Genomic DNA, 26456 nt, shown 5'->3' on the forward strand with positions numbered 1-26456 from the left:
ATATCTTGGCAGGGAAAAAGTCACAGCCAGATACTCACCCATTTCTCATTGGCTGGAATGCTGAAGCACTCTCTCCCTTGGGAGTCCCACCACTTAGTGGTTGCTCCTCCTATAGGTAAGACATTCTCTGCTTTGGGAGATGATTAACCATGGCTGGGTTAAGCTCTAAAAATTAAATTTCTCTTACAATTGTTACCCCTTCCTACGCTATCTTTGCAGGTGAAATATCATCAGGACCGACCAACACTTGACGTATGTTGGGTGGAAGACAATGAATGTGGCTAGAGGTGATAAGAACACAATGGTTGGAAAGAAGAGCAGAAATGCAATGCATTACCAAAATCTGTAAGTAGATCTGAATGAACGTTCATGAAGCCACTCATCACAGCACCTTTCTTTCTTTGTAAAAGAAATACGATTTTTGTATGTCTCCTCTATGTCATGTGCTTGTTTATCAATTGAAATGCTCAATTTTACCAACAGCTGGAATGTCTTGGCCAAGTGCAGTGATTACTACAACAAAAGCCAAGTGCCATTTTTAGGTCACTGTAAGATCCAGTGTCGTACATGGTTGATCATGAAATGGCCAAATATTCTTGAAGTTATGAAACTATACTCATGACTTGCTCTGGATATAACTGCCCACAATCAGACAGAGACAGAAAACCATAATCAAAGAGAAACTACCCATCTTGAGCCAGGAAACACTGAAAGCAGTCTTAAAGGAGTTGATTTACATTCTTGAGATAGTGAAGTTTTGTCACCATTAGAGAATGTAAGGGCTTCATCACCTACCAGAGGAAACGCGTTATTTTTCTGATTGCTCCCACAAGGTTCTCAGATGGAAGCAGCCAAACTGGTGAGTCTCACTTTGACAGATTAGGAGCAGGGGCCCTCGGTTGTGGAATCAGCAATGAATCTAGGCCCTCGTGGACAAGAGCATGTGTACAGTGATCTTTTATTAATCGTGAGACCACTGCGGGGGAAGGTATTGCATCAGGAAGTCTCACTGTGGATGAGAGCCACCTATCAGAATAGCCGCAGAGTTGAAGACAGCATGCTTTATAAGAAAAAATTATAAGAAGAAAAAACTTAGTGTGTTTATGCTGTGAACCACAAGAGCAGAGCTCCATAAAACCTTCACTGGTGGAAGGCTTGAATCGGAATCTTTGAAAGAATAAAATTAGCTTATAAGAGGTTAGAATCATTGGGCCACGGCATTTTGCTGAAGAGTTGCTCAACAGGCAAGGCTACTCTGGTCACTGAATTCTTCCTTTTGCTGTTAAAGAAGTAGACGTTGGCTGCTCATTCTGTGTTAAACCAAAGATTGGGTCCCAGGAGACACATTAATTGTTGATCCAAGAAAATCACCTTCCCATAGGAAAGTGTTCTGTGTATGACCATATATGGATGTAATATGGGAATTCTAAAGAATAATATGAGGAATTCTAAAGAAAAATTTAAAGACGATGAGATGCATAAAGTGTCATTTATCTCAACATTCTGACCCTGTGCTCCTTTGGGACATTAAAAGGAAACAGTGCATGACCAAAGGGTTGACATTTGCCAAGTCGAATACTGGGCATCTATTTTCTTTCTTTTGGATGAGGATACCAATTGCACAAATAATACCTTTTTGGTCTTTATTTCTTCAAAACATGAAAGCAAAAGATGAAGTAGATGACAATGAGAAGAGAGAAAACATTCCATACAGAATATGCTGTATCACTAGTGATTAAATCAGAAACGATTAGAAACTTTATTTGTCTGTGTCAATAGTGTGTACCATTTATAAGGAACAGCACAATTAGTGCACTTCCCCCCCAAGCTGTGCAAAATACACACAAAATAATCAAAATAATTTTACACGACTATAATTCCTAATACAACCCTGAACACCCAGAATCATATTTTCTCTAAAACACGAAAATTTAAAAAGCAAACAAACAAACCAAAAAGCTTTGAAGTTGACCAACGGCAAGGATTTCTTAAAGTCCTTTGTGAAAATTTGCTATGGGATTATTAACCTTCCAAATATGGCTAGAAAGGAGGGCAAAGTCTTTCTAATGTTTCAACAACTCATATCCCTTGACGATTTACTTGGTGTTCCTAGGCTAGCTTTCTATTTAATAAATCTTCAAAAAAAAAAAAAAAAAAAAAAAGGGTTAGAGTGTGCCCTCAAAGGAGTTAGGCCACCAGTGTGTTGGGCCGTGACAGGTAGGGGAGAGGCTCCAAGAGATAGGAGAAATTGTAGAGCTGTGGGGGGCACAGAAAAGTACTGCTGTCCAAGAAAGATAAAAACTGGGGTTAACTGGGCCTTCTCAGTGATCTGGATCACCAGCACAACTGCCTTACTTGGTTTAAAATGGGAAGATGTGCAGATCTGCAAGATTGGCTAAGGCTACGTAGAATGCTTTTCGTACCCTATGCCTTATACTGTCTCAGTTAAAGAACATCTTAGATATTTAGACAAGAGGGTTTCAGGATTGTGTTTTTCTCGTAAGATCAGACCGTTTCCATGCGACTGTGTTAACCCCCTCTGGGCAGGGATCTGGGCTGTCTTGTCCATGGTTTAGTCCCCAAGAGGTAGCACAGTGCCTGGCATATTGCGTGGGTAACCAGCATTTAATTATTCATTTGGTCACCCAATGCTTATTAAATGATGAATGAGCCTGATTATTAAGTGGAAGAAAATACAAATTAAAATTGTTGAGAGTTAAGGATCTTTGAATCAACACAGAGGGCTCAGGGGTGTCTCTGGCCTGGGATTCTTTATGGATAGAGAAGTGTCTGAGAGGGGACCTAAGTCATCCATTTATACCTCATTCGTGGACTCATGGCTTTGGAATGTTGGGTTTATCCACCCTCTCTGATACTGTGAAACAGAAAGAGCCATTCCTTTTCCAGCTTTAAAAATCTCCCAGGGCAATGCTCCTGGGAGGCACTAATCATCCCATTTAATTGCTTCCTCCTTAGTCCTAAGTAGAGAAGATACACTTTTAAAGGCCTGTTGCTCACCACGGCTTCTTTCCTCCTCAGGAACTGCAGATACGATCAGAGGGGTCTGGACGGTGAAAGAAACAGGGCTCCAAATTGCCTTTTACATACAAAAATAAAAGGAACAAACCAGCACTATCTACCGTCTGTGCCAGACAGAGCAGATGTGAAATAAATACTTTGGGGGCAGGGGTGTTGTGGGAATGGAGGCTTTCAAAGCTCAGGCACATCTAACGCATCCGCTTCTCTACACGCCCTTCTCCTTGGCCTTCCTGAACCAACAGGTGAGTTTTTGAGGCTCTGATGTGTACCAAGTGGCTAATTTTCCATGAAGATACTTTGTAGTTTGCCTACTGTCCTCTCAATAGCTTTAACTTCCCATGTAACAGTTATTGCTTCTTAGAAATGAACATGCAGATCCATGAATAAGCCATTTTCTCCTTTTATCCCTAATCAAACTCAGTAACAACGCAAAAGTTACAACTCAGGTGAAGAGAAAACTCACTTATGTCTTCAACGACCAATCAATCAACGTTGCCCAGTCGGAGAACGGTACGTGCTATGCTCTACTATGTACAGATGCGCTTGGCTTTGTCGTATTTGTTTCTCATCCATGCGCCGTGTAACAGGTATCGCAACGACATTCCCAAACAGGCCCACGGAGGAGGAGCAGCAGATGTTCGGTCACGACTGGAACTGGCGCGTGCAGGCCATGGATGCTTTTGAAAACAAAACTGACGGACGATCCCAGGCAGGAGCAACATGGGACTGGGACACACACTGATGCAAGTGGAAAAGGATGATGTGCTTTTGGAATGGGGTTATTCTTCCTGTTTGTATGAGGGGAGGTGAGCAGGAGCGTTGGGATGGGGGTGGGGGGGCCTGGGGGGTTAGCAGGGCTGGAACACCAGACTATATAGGGCCTTCCTAATCACAGTCCAGTGCTAAAGAGATAAGAAGGGATTTTGCACGTTCCTGGGAAACTAGGCGCGATGTTCCTGTACCTGGTGAACAAGAGTGCCAGGCCTATCTTTCACTATCAGACGCTATCTAGGACCGTGACTTTTCTGGGCTCCATTCCAGCTGCCATGTTTCTTCTTGGAGGCAGCTTCACCTCTGCTCCCATCCCTGAGATGAGCATGCAATTTACTTATATGGTGAAGACATGCTTCTTTCTTTTTCCATGCCCATTTCCTCTCTTCATCCAAAATAATTTTGGAAATGTTTGGGGGAAGGGAGAGTTATCTTAATGATTTCCATTTTTACCCGAAAACCATTTGCATTTAGATTGGTCATCATCACCTCCCACAAGAGAAGCAAAAACCCTGATCCTCCCCCCAAAAACCGAAACAAAAGCCTAACATCAACTACCTCCCCAACCCCACCCCCCAAACAAGCAAAAACAAACAGAAAACAAATCAAAGACTTAACGGTTTATGAACCCGGGGAGAACACAGCCCTCAGAGGCTGAGCTGCAAAGATGGCCCTGCCCCCACGCCTGGTTCCACGTGACGACGCCCCTGGGAACAGGCGGTGATGCCTTCTCACTCCGGCCCTAGTACAGAGTCTGCTCGTGAAGCTGGATTCCGTCAGCAGGTAAGTGGACATGACAAATGACAATTCTTCTGTTCGTTATAATTTTTTATGTATATATATGTATATATATATAAATTTACTACATCTGATCGTTCCTTTAGAAGCCTTTTATGTGGCAGTAGGCCTCCAGGGAGGAGAAGAAAATGTACAAGAGCCACAGGAGCACAAAGAGGCAGGATGTGAGGAGCTTGGCAGTCCGGGGCCCACCCAGCTCACCTCCGATTTCTGGCCTCCGCCGATACAGCAGCACCCCGACATTGATGAAAGCAAAAATGGTGAAGAGAGTGACGGAGAAAGCCAGCGTGCCAGGGGACACTTTGAACTGTTCCCCGTTGGCTGCATGGTAGATGGCAGCGATGGACCAGGCCACGCCAATTCCCAGGAAGACATTCACCGCGTTGCTGCCTGTGACGTTACCTATGGATGCATCTGCGTACTGGTCCTGGGTGGCGGCCACTTTGCTTGCAAATGTGTCTGTGGAGGAAGAGGAAAAAGGCCATGACACTTAGGCACTTAGAGAGGTCTGTGGAGTGCCGGCAGCTTCAGCTGCGTACTCTGGAATCAAACCGTCGATGGAGACCCCGTGACCAGGACAGAGCTTTGATGTTCCCTCGAGCCCCAGTCGTGTGGTCAGAACGACAGGATCCAGGTATCAGGACTTGCTGACTTATAGGTGACCTTGGTCAAGTTCTTTACCCACAGATACCACGGTTCTCTGTAACACTGAGTTTGCAGGGAGGCATGTTTCAGAGCATTACCACGGCCTATCTACATCAGAATCAGATGGGGTCCTTCTTAAGAATGAATATTACCAGGCTCCGTCCAGCCATGCCAGATCATAAGTGCCGGGACTCAGGAACATGTTTTTTACAACATGCCAAAAGATTCTAGGTCAATGAAGTTTGAGAATGGCTGCTGAAGGGTATTACTGAAGGCTGCTGTATCATCCGCTCTAGTTTATAGATGAGAAGGTTCAGGGCTCAGGAAATATTTCCAAAGATTCAAGAGCAAGTCAGTGGTGGAAGTGAAACTAACTGACCCATGATAACAACTGCCATTTGCCTAGAGCCTTACCAACAGGAAAGCAGATTCACCTATGTCCTTGTGTTGACGGTGACAACAGTTCTATGAGGAGAGGAAACTTTAGAGGTGAGGATACTGGGCTCTGACAGGTACAGCATCACACAAAGGAAGAAGCCACGTTAAGGCTTGAGCTCAGGCCTCCTGCCTTCACGCAAATGCTGTTCACCGTTCCACCTCACCCTTCCCCGGCCTGGCACGTTAATGGCCATCCTCAAAGCTCTTTGTTCGCCAGTAATCCTGTATGCATCTTTTCCCTGAAGCTGGGAAAATCATACATTTCCTTTCTCTACAGGGAGTAGGACAAGATTCACTTACACTTGGTGAGTAGAGCACCGGGGCTTAGTGCAAACCCGAGTCAGAGGGTGTGGAATTCTGCCCGCACAGCTGAATGTGTGACCCCAGGCAGATGACTTAATTTTTCTGAGACTCAATTTCCTAATCTGTGAAATGAGGATAGTCATGCCCACTTCAGCGTGCTTTTGTTCAGTTGAGCTATTACATGTAAAATGCTAACGTTTCTTTGTACAAAGCAAGAGTAGCTCCTTCTGGTGCTTTGGGAAGACAATGTGAATGGAGCTGCCTAGATCCATCTATTACAAGTTGACGCTGGATCTGAAATAGCTCCCTTTATTAAGAATGTGAACAGGACTTGTAAGATATTCAACTTCCTTTCTCTATGCTCACCTAGTTACTGGTGTCAAAGTCCTTTCAGTTACCTCTGCAAAATACGTTGCACGGTCGGTTTAGAGTAGATATTCGTAACTGTCAAGTTGCACTCACGTTTGCAAAGCCAGCAATGGCAGGTATGCTGTTACCACAAGGCACTATGCTCTGAGCATGCGTGTAGTTGTGTGCTATCTGGATTACTCTCTCCCCTCTGTTGCTATTCGTTGCCACTTCCAATGAGGATGACACGTAAAGCACGTACGTTTCTATCAGCCTGTAGATTCTTATGCTTTTAACATGGGTGCTGAGAAGCTACTGGATCTGTGGTGTCACATCCTTTCTGAAAGGGAACTGGTTAACCTTGAGGGCCCATCTCACTGATCCTGACCTGTCTGCGACGGAAAGCAGATTTTAGTTACTGTTTTATAAAGAGGCGGACTGCTTACTCTGTGCTACACATGTCACACGGATATTTTCATTCAACCCTCTTATCAACCTTATAGAGTAGATGTTACTATTTCCGCTTTTACAATGTGGGAAACAGCGATGTTGGGACAGTATGCCTCTTGGACAGGGTGTCCGTCAACAAAGCAAGGATTCTGAGGCCAAATCTGTTTGATTTCAGAGCCCATTCTCACCCTAGACCTCACTGCCCCTCCTAGGAAGGCTAAAGGTTTCCTTCCCTCTGTCCATTTCAGGTTGCCCTGTTCCTTCCACTCAGAAACCTTGAAACAGCTCCTTCCTGTATCAGTGAGAGCAAAGACTGAAGGAGGTATAGGCAGCTTGCTAACCCGTCCTGCTGGATGGGTGCTGCCTTTTTGCATTCGTGATCACATACCGCAGCCCTGTCAGGACCATCACAACAGAGGCCGGTGAGTAAAAGCCCAGTGAGACAATCGTCACGGTCTCTTGCTGTTCATTATTAAGAGTTGTTAGGACCTGACACAGCCGCAGCCTCAAAAACAATGAAGTCATTTTGCTTTGACTTTTCGAGGACAGACAGGCAGCTCAGCAAGGAAAGTAAAGGAACAGAGTCTAAAGCAGGAGAAAGCCACTTACAGCTCAGCTGCTGCTGAGGATCACCTGAGATGTTATTCTGCGCTGGCGTGGCTGCTGGCGGAGGCTAGTGCCTTCCCCCCAATGCTGCAGGGGCGGGGACCTGGCGTATTCCACAGCTTATGCATGCATACCTCCCCCGGCACGCAGTATGGGGCACACTAGACTTCCTGGGTGCCCCATCTCCACTCGGAAACCCTGGACTTTCTGGATGGCATCTCTGCTGCCACCCCAGAAGGGAGTGAGGCACAAATTCAAAGATGTACTGGGCCCTCCTGGGTCTGCAGGGACTTCTTCTCCCTTAAGCCATTTCTCAATAGCCTATTAATGTGAATGGCGCATGAGAATTCTTGTAATGATAGGTTCCTGTTTACAAATGCCTTTCTTTGGATTCTCTGAAAATTAGTTGCCAAAGCGATTAGCTCCTCACATAAATGAAACATGTTTGGGCCTCTGAATCAGGGAGGTTTTTTTTTTTTTTACCTGGGTTACACATCAGACCTTTGCTTTTCAATTCAAAAGCTGGGTAAAAAAAATTGTAGGAACACAAGTAAATCCAAACCATCAGCCTTAACTGCAACAGAGACAACTCTGACTTCCAAATGAAGTGTGATGGAATCTCCCCAAACTACCTTCTCTCACCACTGCTTAGCGCACAGAGCAGCAGACCACAGACTGCAGGCGAGGCCCTGCCAAGCCTGACCCTGAATGCCAAGCCCGCAACCTGCTATGGCTGAACAAGGCAAAAGCCACTCAAATGCCATTCCCCAGAGTGAAGTCCAAACAAGGACTATTGACATGGCGTGAGCATATTCAGAACTTGGCCCGTTAAATACAAACATGTATGAATCAGACTGCCACTGTGATTGGTACAAACTAAGTTATGTTGATAATCATTTACATATGTGTGTATACCTGTACCTACATATATACTTCAGGTTAGTATTCTAGTAATTTTTGCTTCTAACTCCCACCTTGAATTCTAATGAATTTTATTTTTATATTTTTCCTTCCTTACAAACATCTTTATTCTCAAACTTCAGTTCTATTCATTGCTCAGCCATATTATAATTTGTTTGCAATGTCTTTTATTATGCAATAAGATTCACAATAGGAATAATCTTGGCAAATATCGATGGGGTGGACACATGGATTAGTCACTATTCTGAGCCCTTTGCTCAGCCCCTGTAAACTTCTTGACGGAAATGCAAGCGCTAAAATTATACTCTTTTTTTTTTTTAGCCACATTGTAAGGCATGCAGGACCTTAGTTCCCTGGCCAGGGATCGAACCCGCGCCCCCTGAATGCTAATAAATTTTAAATTAGTCGTAGAGTTTTAGACTTTTGGTCCTGCCCCCTTGGTACCCACTAACAAGGAAGATTTGTTTGGGAGGCAGTGTGGCTGGAATTAAGCCATATGTTACAGAGTCAGGACATAATTGTTCTCTGCATCTAACCTTGGCGGCTAAGTCATCTAGTCAATATGCAGGAATATTGATTAGATATCAACACACTCCCCTTTCCTCCAGAAATGATTTTTTAACTGAACTTAAACTTTATCGCTACATACAGACTAAGCCTCAAACATCTCTTCTGTAAAAAGGATAGTTCTTACAGCCCTGCAGGTCACAGGAAGGGTTTACATATTACCTAGAGTACCACCCCACGTGGTTTATCTTTGTCTTGACTCTGCATGTGCTGGGGGCCAGCTGTGCAACTCTCAAGTGCTTCACGCTCAGGAGCAGATTTTGACTGGAGCCCAGCCTGCTACGGAGGGATGGTTGCCACCTCCCATCACCTGTGAATTACTGATGATGCAGGGGACAGACCAGGCGGTTCAGAGCTTCCTGCTGCGTTAGTGGGAGAAGTCTCATCAAGGGGACCCTCTGGGCTCTTCTGTCAGTGTGTTCTTGGGCAAGACACTCACTCTCTGGGGGGGGCGGTTCTGGTTTCCTAAGTCTGCTGTTTGGGTGGCACATAGAATACATCGAGAGACTAAATTCATATATATGATTTTGGTGGGATTTTTTTCTTTTTCGCAGGCGTTTGTACATGACCACCCACCTTGCTTCAAATTGACTAATCGATGACGATATCTCATTTTAAAGAATAAATGACCTAGATGAAATAGTCAAAGTGATCTCTAGACCTGAAGATCTTGCCAGTGATGAAACTGTGGCGATATTTATGGAGTTGAACCACACAGCACAGGGTCATTTGACCTCTTAAAAACAGGAAAGAAATGTTGGCAAGGTTACTTACTTCAAATCACATGACCATTTATATGAGTGTAGCCATGCAATAACTGGTGGCAGTGATGACTTTCAGATACTGTGTATCATGTCAATCAAGTGTGCCTATCACTGGCACTGGAAACACTGGGACAGCCTAGTTAAAAAAACAATGAAAATTTGGGGCTCCACCCTTCACCCACTTAATCAGACTCTGAGGAAAAGATACAGGAATACACATTTTAGTAAGTGCCTGAGGTGCCTAGCTTTTCCACCAAGGTTCAAGAACCACAGCTCTCAGGCATGGAAATGGAAGCTACTACTCCCAGTGCCCACAGTTTGGGGGGGCCTTGCTGGCAGGAAGAGATGTTTGAGTTTCAGGGAAGCAGCTAATTGAGAAGTAAGGAGCAGCTGATTCCTCTTAGAGACAGTGATGCCCTGTGATAGAGTAGTCATTTGCTCATAAAACAGCTTGGTGGAGGGCCTGGGACTGCTTGACCATGAAGTCCCCCACTCTCAAGTTGTGCTATACTCTTAATTTTTTTTGGAAAAAAAAAACCCATTCCAGCATGGCAACTATAAAAGGCCAAGGAAAGAGTGAAATTTACTTAAATTAGTTGAATTCTGGCTCTTTCACTTGCCAGGTAAGAAGCTTACCTACTTTAATATGGTTTTGAGGGAAATGAGTTAACATGAACAGTGCTCAGAATAGGGCCTAGCAATTAATGAGTGCTCAATATTAGTAATTTTTGTGTGTGTGTGTGTGTGGTACTCGGGCCTCTCACTGTTGTGGCCTGCCCCGTTGCGGAGCACAGGCTCAGCAGTCATGGCTCACGGGCCCAGCAGCTCAGCAGCATGTGGGATCTTCCCGGACCGGGGCACGAACCCACGTCCCCTGCATCGGCAGGCGGACTCTCAAGCACTGCACCACCAGGGAAGCCCTAGTAATTATTTTTATAATACAACGGAGCCAGATCCCAAGAGAATCCATAAGTGGTCTGGAATTGTGAGTTACTGTAATGATTCTAAACTTCTGGGGAGTTATAACACCCTTTAAAGACATATTAACTTTATAGTCCTAGGTATTTAACAATGTGGTAGAACAGGGCTTCCCTGGTGCCACGAGCCATGGCCGCTGAGCCTGCAGGTCCGGAGCCTGTGCTCCGCAACGGGAGAGGCCACAACGGTGAGAGGCCCGCGTACTACAAAAAAAATAAAATAAAAATGTGGTAGAACATACAATTATTCTTAAAATCAAAGAGATTTTTATTTTGAAAATTCCGTATAACCTAAGTCATAAAAAGACATTAGAGATCTGGCTTATGGCCCTAATTTTACTAGTGACTGAAAGTGAAAGGCAGACCTCTTTGCTTAAACAACGTATAGATTCCTCTCTATTCTCTCCTCTCTTCTATGCACTTTTTGTTTCCCTCTTTGAGAATTCAAATGGAAATTTTATTTATGTACTAATTCCTCTGTCACTAAGAACCTTAAACAAGTTTTTGCTTTTGGTTGTGATATTTATTTACCCCAGTAAATATGAAACCCACACTTTCTTACTTACATACACATACTCACTTCACTGGCTCAAAAAAAAGAAACCTTGTTTGGCATCCAAGTGAAGTTTAAGAGATCAGGGAATTACTGATGTTTGACTGAATAATGACCAGTTAGGAGAGGAGTTGTAAAAATTGAAAAAGGGAAAAACACTTAAAATTTCTGCCCATAAAAACTGTCCCTGAAAAAGAAATGGAGACAATGACACCTATTTTTAGAAGAGAAGAAAAGAGGTAAGTGAAAAGCTCAAGAGGACTCATGTTGGCAGGTCAGAACACCTGTTTCTACTCATTTTTATCACCAGGGTAACTTTTGAAAAATACCAAATTGTGAGGTCCACTATGAGTTTCTGCTTCCTTGGTCTGGAATGTGGTCTGGGCACTGGCATCTTTTAAAGCTCCCCAAGCAGACTGAGGTCCACTAACCAACTACTCAGAGCCCTTGCTTACCTCTGTGGGAGGACAATGGCACCTTCCCTGGATTAGCTGAAATAATGCATGGAATAGCTCTGACATGTAGGTCAACAAAATCAGTATTTTGGGAACAACAGGGTGGAGACACAAGATAGCAGAGTAGAAGGACGTGAGCTCACCTCTAATTATGAAAACACCAAAATCACAACTAACTGCTGAAAAACCATCAACAAAAAAGACACTGGAACTTACCAAAAAAGTTATCCTAAATCCAAAGCCAGAGAAGCCACAATGAGCCAGTAGGAGCGGCTCAATTGTGATAAAATCAAATCCCATACCCACTGGGTGGGCAACCCACAAACTGGAAAATAATTGTCACAGAAGTCCTCACAAGAGTGAAAGTTCGGAGCCCCGTCAGGCTTCCAGCCTGGGGGTCTGGCAACAGCAGATGGAGCCCCCAGAGAATCTGGCTTTGAAGGCCAGCAGGGTTTCATCACAGGAATTCCACAGGACTGGGGGAAACAGAAACTCCACTCTTGGAGGGCACACACACACAAGGTCTTCTGCACACCAGGACCCAGTGAAAAAAGCAGTGGCCTCATAAGGGCCTGGGCCAGACCTACCTGCTGGTGGTGGAGGGTCTCCTGTGGAGGCAGGGGTACCTGTGGCTCACTGTAAGGACAAAGACACTGGCAGTGGTAGTTCCGGGGAGTACTCATTGGTGTGAGCCCTTGGGGAGGCCACCATTTTCTCACCAAGACCTGGCCCCACCCAACAGGCTGTAGGCTCCAGTGCTGGGACTCCTCAGTCCAGACATCCAACAGGGCAGGAAACACAGCCCCACCCATCAGCACGCAGGCCACTTAAAGTCTTCCTGAGCATATAGCTGCCCACTAAACTCACCCCTTGACACGGCCCTGGCCACCAGAGGGACATACCCAGTTCCACCCACCAGTGGGCAGGAACCAGTCTCTCCCACCAGGAAACTTGCACAAGCCTCTGAGACAACCTCATCCACCAGAGGCCAGACAGCAGGAACAAGAAGAACTACAATCCTGCAGCCTGTGGAACAGAAACTGCAATCACAGAAAGTGAGAAAAAATGAGACAGGAGAGGAAACGTCCCAGATGAAGAAACAAGATAGAACCCCAGAAGAACAACTAAGTGAAGGAGCAATAAGTAATCTACCCCAAAAAAGAATTCAGGGCTTCCCTGGTGGCGCAGCAGTTGAGAGTCCGCCTGCTGATGCAGGGGACATGGGTTTGTGCCCCGGTCCGGGAAGATCCCACATGCCGCAGAGTGGCTGGGCCCATGAGCCATGGCCACTAAGCCCATGCATCTGGAGCCTGTGCTCCGCAACGGGAGAGGCCACAACAGTGAGAGGCCTGCGTACCACACACACACACACACACACACAAATAATAATAATAATTTAGAGTAATGATAGTGATCCAAGATCTTAGAAAAAGAATGGAGGGATGGAGCAAGAAGATACAAGAAATGTTTAACAAGAAGATACAAGAAATGTTTAACAAAGTCCTAGAAAAACTAACAGAGAGGAACAATACAATAACTGAAATGAAAAATACACTAGAAGGAATCAAGAGCAGAATAAGTGAGGCAGAACAACAGATAAGTGACCTGGAAGACAGAATGGTGAAAATCACTGCCATGGAACAGAATAAAGAATGGAAAGAAATAAGGACAGTCTAGGGGACAACATTGCACACACCAACATTCACATTAAAGGGGTCCCAGAAGGAGAAGAGAGAGAGAAACAACCTGAGAAAATACTTGAAGAGATAACAGCTGAAAACTTCCCTAACCTGAGAAAGGAACCAATCACCCAAGTCCAGGAAGCACAGAGAGAGAGAGTCCCATACAGGATAAACCCAAGGAGGAACACACCGAGACACAGAGTACTCAAATTGACAAAAATTAAAGAAAAAATATTAAAGGCCACAAGGGGAAAGCAACAAATAACATACAAGGGAACTCCCATAAGGTTATCAACTGATTTCTCAGCAGAAACTCTGTAGGCCAGAAGGGAGTGGCACAATATATTTAAAATGATGAAAGGGAAGAACCTGTAACCAAGAAGACTATCCAACACCGCTCTCATTCAGATTCAACGGAGAAATCAAAAGCTTTACAGACAAGCAAAAGCTAAGAGAATTCAGCACCACCAAACCAGCTCTACAACAAATGCTAAAGGAATTTCTCTAGGTGGAAAAGAAAAGGTCACGACTAGAAACAATTATGAATGGAAAAGCTCACCTGTAAAGGCAAACATATAGTAAAAGTAGGAAATTACCCATACACAAATATGATATCAAAACCAGCAATCATGAGAAGAGGAGAGCAAAACTGCAGGATATTGGAAATGCACTGGAAATTAAAACAATCTTGTTTATATACAGATTGCTATATCAAAACCTCATGGTAACCAAACCAAAAATCTACAATAGATATACACACAAAAAAGAAAAAGGAATCCAAACACAACACTAAGTCATCAAATCACAAGAGAACAAAAGAGGAGGGAAGAAAAAAGGCCTACAAAAACAAACCAAAAACAATTAAGAAAATGGCAATAAGAGCATACATATTGATAATTACCTAAAACGGATTAAATGCTCCAACCCAAAGACACAGACTGGCTGAATGGATACAAAAACAAGACCTGTATACAGGCTGTCTACAAGAGACCCACTTCAGATCTAGAGACGCATACAGACTGAAAACAAGGGGATGGAAAAAGCTATCCCATGCAAATGGAAACCAAAAGAAAGCTGGAGTAGCAATACTCATATCCGACAAAATAGACTTTAAAATAAAGAATGTTACAAGAGACAAGGAAGGACACCCCATAATGATCAAGGGCTCAATCCAAGAAGAAGATATAACAATTGTAAATATACACGCACCCAATATAGGAGCACCTCAGCACGTAAGGCAAATGCTAACAGCCGTAAAAGGGGAAATCGACAGTAACACAATAATAGTAGGGGACTTTAACACCCCGCTTTCACCAACAGACAGATCATCCAAAATGAAAATAAATAAGGAAACACAGGACTTAAACAACACATTAGACCAGATGAATTTAATATTTATACAACATTCTATCCAAAAGCACCAGAACACACATTCTTCTCAAGTGCACATGGAACATTCTCCAGGACTGATCACATGCTGGGCCAAAAAGCAAGCTTCAGTAAATTTAAGAAAATTGAAATGATATCAAGCATCTTTTCTGACCACAACACTTTGAGGTTAGAAATCAACTACAAGAAAAAAAAACTGTAAAAAACACAAACACATGGAGACTAAACAATATGCTACTAAACAACCAATGGATCACTAAAAAAAAAAAAAAATCAAAGAGGAAATAAAAAAATACCTAGAGACAAATGAAAAGGGAAGCACAACAATCTCAAGCCTAAGGGACGCAGCAAAAGCAGTTCTAAGAGGGAAGTTTATAGCAATACAATCTTACCTCAGGAAACAAGAAAAACCTCAAACAACCCAACCTTATACCTAAAGAAATTAGAGAAAGAAGAACCAACAAAACCCAAAGTTTGTTAGTAGAAGGAAAGAAATCATAAAGATCAGAAATAAACGAAATATAGATGAAGGAAACAATAGAAAAGATAAATGAAACTAAAAGCTGGTTCTTTGAGATTAACAAAACTGATAAACCTTTAGCCAGACCCATCAAAAAAAAAAAAAAAGAGGGAGAGGGCTCAAATCAATAAAATTAGATATGAAAAAGAAGAAGTTACAATGGAAGCCACAGAAATACAAAGGATCATAAGACACTACTACAAGCAAACTATATGCCAATAAAATGGACAACCTCGAAGAAACGGACAAATTCTTAGAAAGGTACAGTCTCCCAAGACTGAACCCGGAAGAAACAGAAAATATGAACAGATCAATCACATGTACTGAAATTGAAACTGTTATTTAAAAACTCCCAACAAACAAAAGTCCAGGACCAGATGGCTTCACAGGCAAATTTTATCAAACATTTAGAGAAGAGTTAACACATATCCTTCTGAAACTCTTCCAAAATATAGCAGAGGGAGGAACACTCCCAAACTCATTCTATAATACCACCATCACCCTGATACCAACACCAGACAAAAATGTCACACAAAAAGAAAACTACAGGATCAATAACACTGAGGAACATAGATGCAAAAATCCTAAACAAAATACTAGCAAACTGAATCCAAAAATACATTAAAAGGATCATATACCATGATCATGTGGGCTTTCTCCTGGGGATGCAAGGATTTTTCAATATCCACAAATTAATCAGTGTGATACACCACATGAACAAGAATAAAAACCATATGGTCATCTCAATAGATGCAGAAAAAGCTTTTGACAAAATTCAACACCGATTTATTATAAAAACTCTCCAGAAACTGGGCACAGAGGGAACCTACCTCAACATAATAAAGGCCATATACAACAAACCCACAGCAAACATCATTCTCAGTGGTGAAAAACTGAAAGCATTTCCTCGAAGATCAGGAACAAGACAAGGATGTCCACTCTTGCCTCTTTTTTCAACTTAGTTTTGGATGTCCTAGCCACAGCAATCAGAGAAGAAAAATGAATCCAAATCGGAAAAGAAGAAGTAAAACTGTCACTGTTGGCAGATGACACAATACTATACATAGAAAATCTTAAAGATGCCACCAGAAAACTACTAGAGCTCATCAATGAATTGGTAAAGTTGCCGGATACAAAATTAATACACAGGATCTGTTGCATTTCTATACACTAACAACAAAACATCAGAAGGGGAAGTTAAACAATCCCATTTACCATCACATCAAAAAGAATAAAATACCTAGGAATTAACCTACCTAAGGATGCAAAAGACCAGTACTCTGAAAACTGTAAGATGCTGATGAAAGAAATCAAAGAGGACACAAACACATGGAAAGATCTAGTGTGTTCTTGGATGGAGGAATCAATATTGTGAAAATGACTGTATTACCCAAGGCAATCTGCAGATTCAATGCAATCCCTATTAAATTACCAATGGCATTTTTCACAGGACTAGAGCAAAAAATCCTAAAATTTGTATTGAGACACAAAAAATCCCGAATAAGCAAAGCAATCTTGAGAAAGAAAAACGAAGCTGGAGGAATCAGGCTCCCTGATTTCAGACTATATTACAAATCCACAGTCATCAAAAGAGTATGGTACTAGCACAAAAACAGAAATATAGATCAATGGAACAGGATAGAAAGCCCAGAGAGAAACCCACACACCTATGGTCAATTAATCTATGTCAAAGGAGGTAAACTATACAATGGAGAAAGATAGTCTCATCAATAAATGGTGCTTGGAAAACTGGACAGCTACATGTAACGGAATGAAATTAGAACATTCTTTAACACCATATACAAAAATAGACTCAAAATGGATTAAAGACCTAAATGTAAGACCTGATACTATAAAACTCCTAGAGGAAAACATAGGCAGAACACTCTGACATAAATCACAGCAATATCTTTTTCGACTGTCTCATAGGGTAATAGAAATAAAAATAAAAATAAACAAAGGGGACCTAATTATATCAGAAGCTTTTGCACAGCAATGGAAATCATAAACAAAATGAAAAGACAACCCACAGAATGGGAGAAAATATTTGCAAATGATGCAACCGACTAGTTAATAAGGGATTAATCTCCAAAATATATAAACAGCTCATGCAGCTCAATATTAAAAAAACAAACGACCCAATCAAAAAATGGGCAGAAGACCTAAATAGACATTTCTGCAAGGAAGACATACAGAGAGCCAAGAGGCACATGTAAAGATGCTCAACATCACTAATTATCAGAGAAATGCAAATCAAAACTACAATGAGATATCACCTCACACCAGTCAGAATGGTCATCATCAAAAAGTCTACAAATAATAAATGCTGGAGAGGGTGCAGAGAAAAGGAAGCCCTCCTACACTTTTGGTGGGAATGTAAATTGGTACAACTCCTATGGAGAACTGTATGGGAGGTTCCTTAAAAAACTAAAAATAGAACTACCCTATGATCCAGCAATCCCACTCATGGGCATATATCCAGAGAAAACCATGGTTTGAAAGGATACATGCATCCCAATGTTCATTGCATCATGGTTTACAATAGCCAAGACATGGAGGCAAACTAAGTGTCCATCAACAGAGGAATGGATAAAGAAGATGTGGTACATATATACAATGGAATATTACTCAGCCATAAAAATGAAATAATGCCATTTGCAGCAACATGGATGGACCTAGAGATTATCATACTAAGTGAAGTAAGTCAGATGGAGAAAGACAAATATCATATGATATCGCTTCTATTTAGAATCTAAAAAAAATGATACAAATGAACTTATTTGAAAAACAGAAACAGATGGACAGAAAACCAACTTATGGTTACCAAAGGGGAAAGGTGGGGGCGGGGGAGGGATAAATTGGAAGTATGGGATTGACAAATACACACTGCCAGATAACCAACAAGGACCTACTGTATACCACAGGGAACTCTGCTCAATATTGTGTAATAACCTAAATGGGAAAAGAATCTGAAAAAGAATAGAGACATGTATATGTATAACTGAATCACTTTGCTGTACACCTGAAACTAACACAACATTGTTAATCAACTATACTCCAATATAAAATAAAAAGTTAAGAAAAAGCAACATTTTGTTATCAAATAATTTTTCATTTTGATATGTTAACTTGAATGTTTGTACTTTGCAGGGTTACCGCTGGGACTTAATTTTCCTGTGATGTATCTGAAATCCTGGTGTATTTCAAGTTCAAAGAAAGATTAATTCCAAATAAAATAGAAAAATAATAGGGGTTTATTTATCAGGGAACACAAGGCAGAGAAGAGAATGAGCGATAACCAGCAGTGCTATTTGACCTGCCTTCCAAACTAATTTGATACATGTTCTCAAAAACAGTAAACACTCCACTCTTAAACATACCCATAACATATAGTCCCATAATGGGATTGTTTTTCAGAACAACGTTCATGAATGTCCAAGAGTGGATCCAAGGTTCCCCTTCCTTGTTCAAGCTCTTAGCTTCATGGCGTTTGCTAAAATTTTCTAAAGTCGGTGATTCTAATTCTTTGATGTTAGTAAAAACACTTTGAGCCTTCCAAAGAACTCTGATGGTTTATCTGAGATGGGGCTCTTCAATTTCTAAGTCATCTGTTCCCTGCTCTCACTCTTGATTCTGAAAAGAACCTTAAATCAACTAGCTGGGTGTAGAGGAAACAAGCTGTGTTCTGACCTGCTGTCTCTTGAGACCTGGATTAACACGGTTCTGGAGTGGATCAGATTATGTATGCGTGGTACCCTGGGAGTCCTGCTTGTTTACTTCCCCAAATAAAAATGTTGATGCAGACTACAGTGGTGGACATTCCAGTGTATGCCTGATCAAGTAAGGGGTACAAGGCTGACTGACTTTAAAGAAGTCTCCTTGCTCTGGTAAACCAGCAGCTGGATGACGACCATGGTGTCCTACAGTTCCCAGTTGGTCCATGTGAGGTAATGGTTCTGCTTAGTGTGGAGATATTGGGTTGGCCGAACAGTTCATTCCGTTAGTGAATACACTGTTCAATAATATTCTTGGTGAAAATGAAAAATGTCTTTTATTTTCACTTAAAACCGAATGAACTGTTTGGCCAACCCAACGTTTAGTAAGCTGAGGCCACCGTGAGCGGCCAGTTTGGTCACCTGAGTCTGTGTTACTCTGGATAACGACTACTGCTACTGAAGAACGCCAGTCCTAATAACTGGCCAGCGTAATATATCTTGTTATGGTAGTAAGAAGCCTAAGCTTAAGTAGGACCTGGTTCTGCTCACATTTGCCATGCGCTGGCCGTGTGACCCCAGTATAACCTCCCTAAGCCTCTGAAACCTCATCTGTAAAAGAGGTGAAATACAAGTCCTCATTTGTATGGCTGTGAAGATAATTAAAAGAAGTGATGCAAAAAGGCTTAGTGTGGTGTCTGGAAATTAGCAGGTGCACAACAAATGCTACCTCTTATTATATTTCAGAAATCTTTGTTCTGGTGATAACAAAGGAAATGATGATATTAAAATCTTTTATTATGGTTTCCTTCAGCCAGGTGATTTAGGGCTAAATAGGCCTTATGCAGGATTATGGGAAAATGTGGTTCTGTCTTTGACGTCCAGAAATGATAGAGGAGATAAGGACAACAATAGTTAACACTTATCTGGCTTCCTATGTGAAGCACAATACATACATAGATTCTCATTTAATCCACAAACAGCCCTTTAATGTGGCTACTATTATCATCCCTATTTAACAGATGAGACAACTGAAGCCCAGAGTATAAGAAATTTGACCAAAGTTACACAGTCAGTAAGAGGTGAAGCTAGGATTCAGACCAAAGGAGTGTGACTCTAGCTGGAGTGCATGTTCTTAACCACAAGTCCATGGGGGGTGGATAAGGACTAGATAACTGACATACTTTAAACTTGAAAATGGACAAAGGGTTCAAAGAAAATGTACAGAAACTTCATCACATTGAACTATGATTGTAAGTACATGGTGTTAAAACAGCTGATCCTTTTGAGAGATCAATGACTGATAAAGTAATTGTTTTGACTCCTTATGTTCCTGGCTCCTCCCAGAATTACATTTACCCTGTCTTTAACCCATAAAAATGGGTTTGAATGAATCTACATTAAAAAAAAATAAAGTTTTAGATATTTTGAATTTTTAGCCATAATTCTCTTACTCTTATAATGAAGCTTTAATAATACAAAATCCATGAGGGTAAAAAAATCAGTAAGATGTAGTCAAGCAACATTTTCAAAAGGAAAAAAGGAAGGGCAGAACTGGGGCCAAAACAAAGAGCTGCATTAATTGTCACTTTCCTAAGCCATGTTGGTTTGTTATTAGAAAGATACAACTGAAATTCCTTCCTTGCCTCAAAAACAGTCCAGAGCTGCCCTGCACAAAAAATTGTCCCCCATTTCGCTTCTCCCTCCTTCTCTCTCTTAAACTTCCTTGCATTTGAAGCCTGGTTCTTTCTTCTATGCTTTGTTCTATTTTTGGGAACATCCACAACTGAAACTCCCTTCTTGCCTCAAAAACAGTCCAGAGCTGCCCTGCACAAAAAATTGTCCCCCATTTCGCTTCTCCCTCCTTCTCTCTCTTAAACTTCCTTGCATTTGAAGCCTGGTTCTTTCTTCTATGCTTTGTTCTATTGTGGGGAACATCCATCTCTCATCTGAATCTTCTCAAATCCTCTCCCTCCTCTCTTCTAGTCCTACTTTAGACATGGTAAAGCGAAAGGTCCCCCAAGTCTCACTAGAGCTAAATACAGCTGAGAAGGATCTGAAAGAAAAATCTGGAGAAAAATGAAAACAGAAACCCTTGCTCTCACCTCCAGGTAGCCTTAATAAGTCACAATGGAAACACCGTGTCTGGTGGCTATACGGTGTGATTCTAAGTCTATGGATCTAGACAATACACTGAAGACAGTCAACCTGTGCTTTTACCCTGTGGGTGCCTACGCAGCTTTTTATTCCACACAGAAATTCTCTTTTTGAAGAGGTTGCTTTGTGTATTATAAGCTCAGGAGAACATGAAAATTATTAAAAGTAGGCAAATGGAAGCAACTCAATAAACATAAAAGGCCAGTGCATACAACTTCAACCCAGCACTGGAGGCAGCAGGTGAGACTTGAGGGGGTTCTGGAAAGTTCTGACAATTCTCTCATTTCTGGTTCCTCCTTTCCTTGACTTGGCGTAACATTTCTCCCATTAATTCATTCCTATGAATTATATGGTGCAAAAAGACACGTCCATCAAAAGTCTTAAAAACCCACAAAATCTTCGGTCAAGCAATTCTACTTCTGGGAATTTAGAAGTAATTTTACAAGAGTGGAAGTGTATGTATGGGGATGGCCAGAGCACAGTTTTTATGTCAGAGAAAAATTAGCAACAACTGAATCGTCCATAATTTTGGTAAAATAAATTGCAACTTCATATAACATAATACTGTGTAATTGTTAAAATAATGACATAATGGTACACTAACTAGCAAAGAAAAATGTTCATGATGCATTGCTAACAGAAAAAGCAGGTTATATAACTATGTCTAGTATGAGTCCATTAAAAAATGCGGGTAAATATTTGACATGTCTTTGTATACACATTTTTGCGCAATTTATTTACGTATCCCAGGATTTTAAAATCTGAAAGATGGGAAATCAAGATGGAGTAAGAGGACATGGAACTCCCATCCCCCCATGAATAATTCTCACTTGAAACTAACTGGAAACTGGTAGAAGCTATACAACCAAAGCTGTAAGAAAGGTACACACATAGTTAGGTAGGAAGGAAGAAAAGTGATTAGTTCAGGACCTGGGCCCCTAGAAGGGGACTCAGAGGAAAAGCGAGATTACGAGAGTGGACCTGTGGAGTGAGCAGCTCAAGCTACAGACCGGGCATCCCAGTTCTGGGGTCCTACTCAGAGGAGAGGCCCCCTTGCCTGGCTGGAGGAACACTGGGTCAGATGGAAAGGCTGGAGAAGCCTGGATACCACTCAGGAGGAGCAGGCATGTGTTGACCAGCTCCCAAGGCAGGGCAGAGAGAGGTCTACCCTAGTGGTTGCTAGGTTGCCAGTGACTGCCTCGGTCCACTTCCCAGCCTGACCTGAACAAATGCTCTGGCCCTGCTTACTCCACACCACAGTGCAGTACTGGATCTGGGGCAGCCAGGACCAGGGAAAGACTAGACCATGGGACACAAAGGTGACCCATCCTGGGGAGGAGCCCAGGTGGGCAGCAGTAGCCAGTGTTGTTGCTTACCCAGGCAGCACACCAGGAGCCACCCAGATCACTGAGAGAGGCCCCTCTACCATGACTAATCTGCCAGTGCCTGCTGAGAGTCCATGCAGGTCCTTGCCAGACTTGCAGAGTGGTTCTACAATAGGGCAGGGGTGGCGGAGGCAGGGCTCAGTGATTGGCTTTGAGAGACAAAGGGGATTCACACCCAAGGCTGCATCTCAGTGGAGTACCAGATGCCTATACAGGCTGTGCACTGAACCTCTGTCTACATACAGGCCCCACATGCTTCAGCACACCCCTCAGGGGCAAAGGCCCTGGTGCAGGGAGAGGGAAAAACAGACTCTTTAAGGGAACAGAGTCAGCTTGAGCCCGGCCCTCAGGGTTTCTGCTCCAGCAACTTGGGATCAGACCATGACCCTGACAAGGCAGTGATGGCCACTAAGCAGAGAGGAAGTCCCACTTCACACCTGGCATCAGCTCTAGCCCTCCATCTCCAGCCCTACCCCCTATCAAGGTGATAGCTGCCAACACACCCTGAGGAAAGACGTGACGAGCATCTACATCAAATCCAGCCCTCCCACCAAAGGCACTGGGCACATTTAGTCTGTATAGGGACACTCCCACATAAGAATGGCACTTCAAGGCCGGAATAACTGTTTCACCTAAATTCAGAGAGGCAGAGAAAGTTAAGCAAAATGAAAAGGCAGAGGAACTACTCAAAATTGAAAGAGCAGGAGAAAACCTCTGAAAAAAATAATAAAACAAATAATTTTTCAGATAAAGAGTTCAAAACATTGAGCAATAAAAACGTTAACTGAGCTACAACACCTTTGAAAAAGAAGGATAAAATAGGAGGAATCATTTTATCCAGTGTTAAGACCTACTAGATAGCTATAGTAATGAAAACAGTGTGGTATCGATGGAGAGACAGATATATAGATCAATGGAACAGGTTAGAGAAACCAGAATTAGACCCACATGAGTATGTCCAATTGATTTTTGACAAAGGTTAAAAAATTCAATGGAGAAGAGATTGCTTTTTCAATAAATGGTGCTGGAGCAAGTGGACAGGCATAGGGAAAAATAAAACCTCAACCTAAGTTTCATACTTTATACAAAAATTAACTCAAAATGGATTAACAGACTTAGATAGAAAACTAAAACTTCTAGGAAAAAACTTAGGATAAATTCTTAGAGGTCTATGTCTGGTCAGTGTTCTTAGACTTTTCACAAAAAGCATGATGCATAAAGGAAAAATGTGATAAATTGGACCTCATTAAATTAAAAACTTTTGCAATATTTTGAAATAACTACAAATGGAGTATAACCTTTAAAAGTTGTGAGTCACAAAAAAATTGTGAGTCACTGTATTGTACACCTATAACTTACATAATATTGTACGTCAACTATACTTCAATAAAAAAAGAAAAAAATGGAAACTCTTGCTCTGTGAAAGACCCTGTAAGAAGATGAAAAGACAAGCAATCGACTGTGAAAATATATTTGCAAACCACATATCTGACAAAGGACGTACATCTAGAATATATAAAGAATTTTCAAAACTCAACAGTAAGAAAATAAACGATCCAATTAGAAAACAGGCAAAATACAGACATGAACAGACATTTCACCAAAGAGGATGTACAGATGGCAAATCAGTGCATGCAAAGATGTTCAACATCATTAGCCATTACAGAAATGGAAATTAAAATCACAATGAAAGCTCACTACATACCCACCAGGACAGCTAAAATAAAAAAATAATGGTAACACCAAATGCTGATGAGAAACTCAAACATTTCTGGTGGGAATGTAAAATGGGGTAGCCCCCTGAAACAGTTTGTCAGTTTTTTACATAACTAACCAAGTCATACCACACAGCACTCTTGGCCATTTATTCCAGAGAAATGAAGACTTATGTTCATGCAGAGACCTGTGCACAACTGTTCAGAGCAGCTTGATTCATAATAGCCCCAAACTGGAATCAACCAAAATTTCCTTCAGGAGTGGTTAAACAAACTGTGGCCCATCCACACAATGGGACACTGCTCAGTAATAAAAAGGAAGGAACTACTGGTATACACGACAACCTGGATGAATCACCAAAGAGTTATGCAGAGTGGAAAAAAAGCCCATCTCAAAGATTCCTAGCTTAAATTATACAAACTTATAGATAAGGGGAATAGATTGGCAGCTGTCAGGGATGGGGGAGGGAAGGAAGTGGCTAAGGCTCTAAAAGGGTAGCTCAGGGCATCCTTGTGATGGAAATGGTCTCTATCTGGACTGTGGTGGTGGTCACATAATCTTCACATGTGATAACATTTCATAGTGAGTGCATGTAAAAATGGTGAAATCTGAATAAAGTGGTTGGATTGATTGTATCACCATCAGTTTCCTGGTTGTGCTATTATACTACAGTTGTGCAAGATGTTATATTGAGGGAAACTGGGTAAAGGGTATGTGGGATCTCTATGTGTTATTGCTTTCAACTGAATGTGAATCTACAATTATTTCAAAATGAAAAAAGAAGATCTAGAGAAAGATGAAAGAAAAAAAGTGTTAACTGAATTAAGGAAAATAATTGATCTAATCATTGACCATTTTAGCAAGGAACTAGAAAATATAAAAGAGACCCAATCAGAAATGAATAATAGCTGAAACAAATACACCAGAAGGTATGCCTAGCAGACTAAGTGATACAGAAGAACACATAAGTGATCTGGAAGATAGAATTATGGAAATCACACGATCAGGACAGCAGAAAGAAAAACAAATTTTTAAAAATAAAAGCAATTTGAGATATCTGGAATAATGTGTTCTAACATTTGCATTATAGGGGTTCCTGAGGGAGAAGAGAGAAGGTGATCAAAAATGTATTTGAGGAAAATATGGCTGAAAACCTCCCAAACCTAAAGAAGGAAACAGATACAGGAAACAAAGAGGGTCCCAAACAGGATGAACCCAAACAGCTCCACACTAAGACATATCATAATTAAAATGGCAAAAGTTAAAGACAGAATTCTAAAGACAGCAAGAGAAAAACAAAGAGTCATATACAAAGGAATTCCCCGTAAGGCCATCAGCTGATTTTTCTGCAGAAACTTTGCAGGCCAGAAGAGAGTGGCATGATATATTCAAAGTGCTGAAAGGGAAAAACCTGCAACCTAGGATACTCTATCCAGCAAGACTGTCATTTAGAATAGAAGGAGAGATAAAGAACGTCTCAGATAAGCAAGAACTAGAATAATTCATCAATACTAAACCTATCATAAAAGAAATGCTGAAGGGTCTTCTCTAAATAGAAGAGAAGAATCTATAGGAAAGGGAAAATCCCACTATGAAAGGCAAATATATAATAAGGGCTGAGTATCAACCACTTAAATAAACCAGTACCTAGATTAAATGACAAAAAATTGTAAAAGCAACTATAACTAAAATAAACAGTTAAGGGATAAGCATGAAGATGTAAAATATGACATCAAAAACACAAAATATGGTAGGAGGGGAGTGTAGATCTCTTAGAATGTTTTTGGGCTTAAATGACTAGAAGCTTAAAATTTTTAAGTAGATATAATTACAGGTCAACATATATGAATCACATGGTAAGCACAAGTCAAAAACCTACAACAGATATAACAAAAACCAAAAAGAAAGGAATACAAACATAATAAAAAAAATTAACCACAAGAAAACAAAAAGAAATGAACAGCTAAGAACTACAAAAGCTACCAGAAAACAAGTAATAAAAGGGTAATAAGTACATACCTATAAATAATTACTTTAAAAGTCAATGAACTAAATTCTCCAATCAAAAGACAATAGGGTGGCTGACTGGATATAAAAAAGAGACTCACTTTAGCGCTAAAGACACACAGACTGAAAGTGAGGGGATGGAAAAAGATATTTCATGCAAACAGAAACAACAACAAAGTGGGGGGTAGCAATACTATTATCAGACAAAATAGACTTTAAAAGAAAGGCTATAACAAAACAAAGAAAGGCATT

At 41.4% G+C, this 26456-nt stretch overlaps 1 protein-coding gene across 8 annotated transcripts in view; it reads right to left on the minus strand.

The window, feature by feature from the left end:
* Positions 1-1735: 1735 nt before the first annotated feature.
* Positions 1736-26456, minus strand: part of SLC8A1 (solute carrier family 8 member A1) — a 344018-nt gene continuing 319297 nt past the window's right edge. For all 8 annotated transcript variants that reach the window (XM_024753507.1, XM_024753505.1, XM_024753504.1 and 5 more), the window contains one exon: positions 1736-5067. In XM_024753507.1, coding sequence (XP_024609275.1) covers positions 4691-5067 — 377 coding nt within the window. In that variant the 3' untranslated portion in view covers positions 1736-4690. The remainder of the gene's footprint in view (positions 5068-26456) is intronic.

Source organism: Neophocaena asiaeorientalis, unplaced genomic scaffold (genome assembly GCF_003031525.2).
Source record: "Neophocaena asiaeorientalis asiaeorientalis breed wild unplaced genomic scaffold, Neophocaena_asiaeorientalis_V1.1 scaffold171, whole genome shotgun sequence".
Taxonomy (NCBI): Eukaryota; Metazoa; Chordata; class Mammalia; order Artiodactyla; family Phocoenidae; genus Neophocaena; species Neophocaena asiaeorientalis.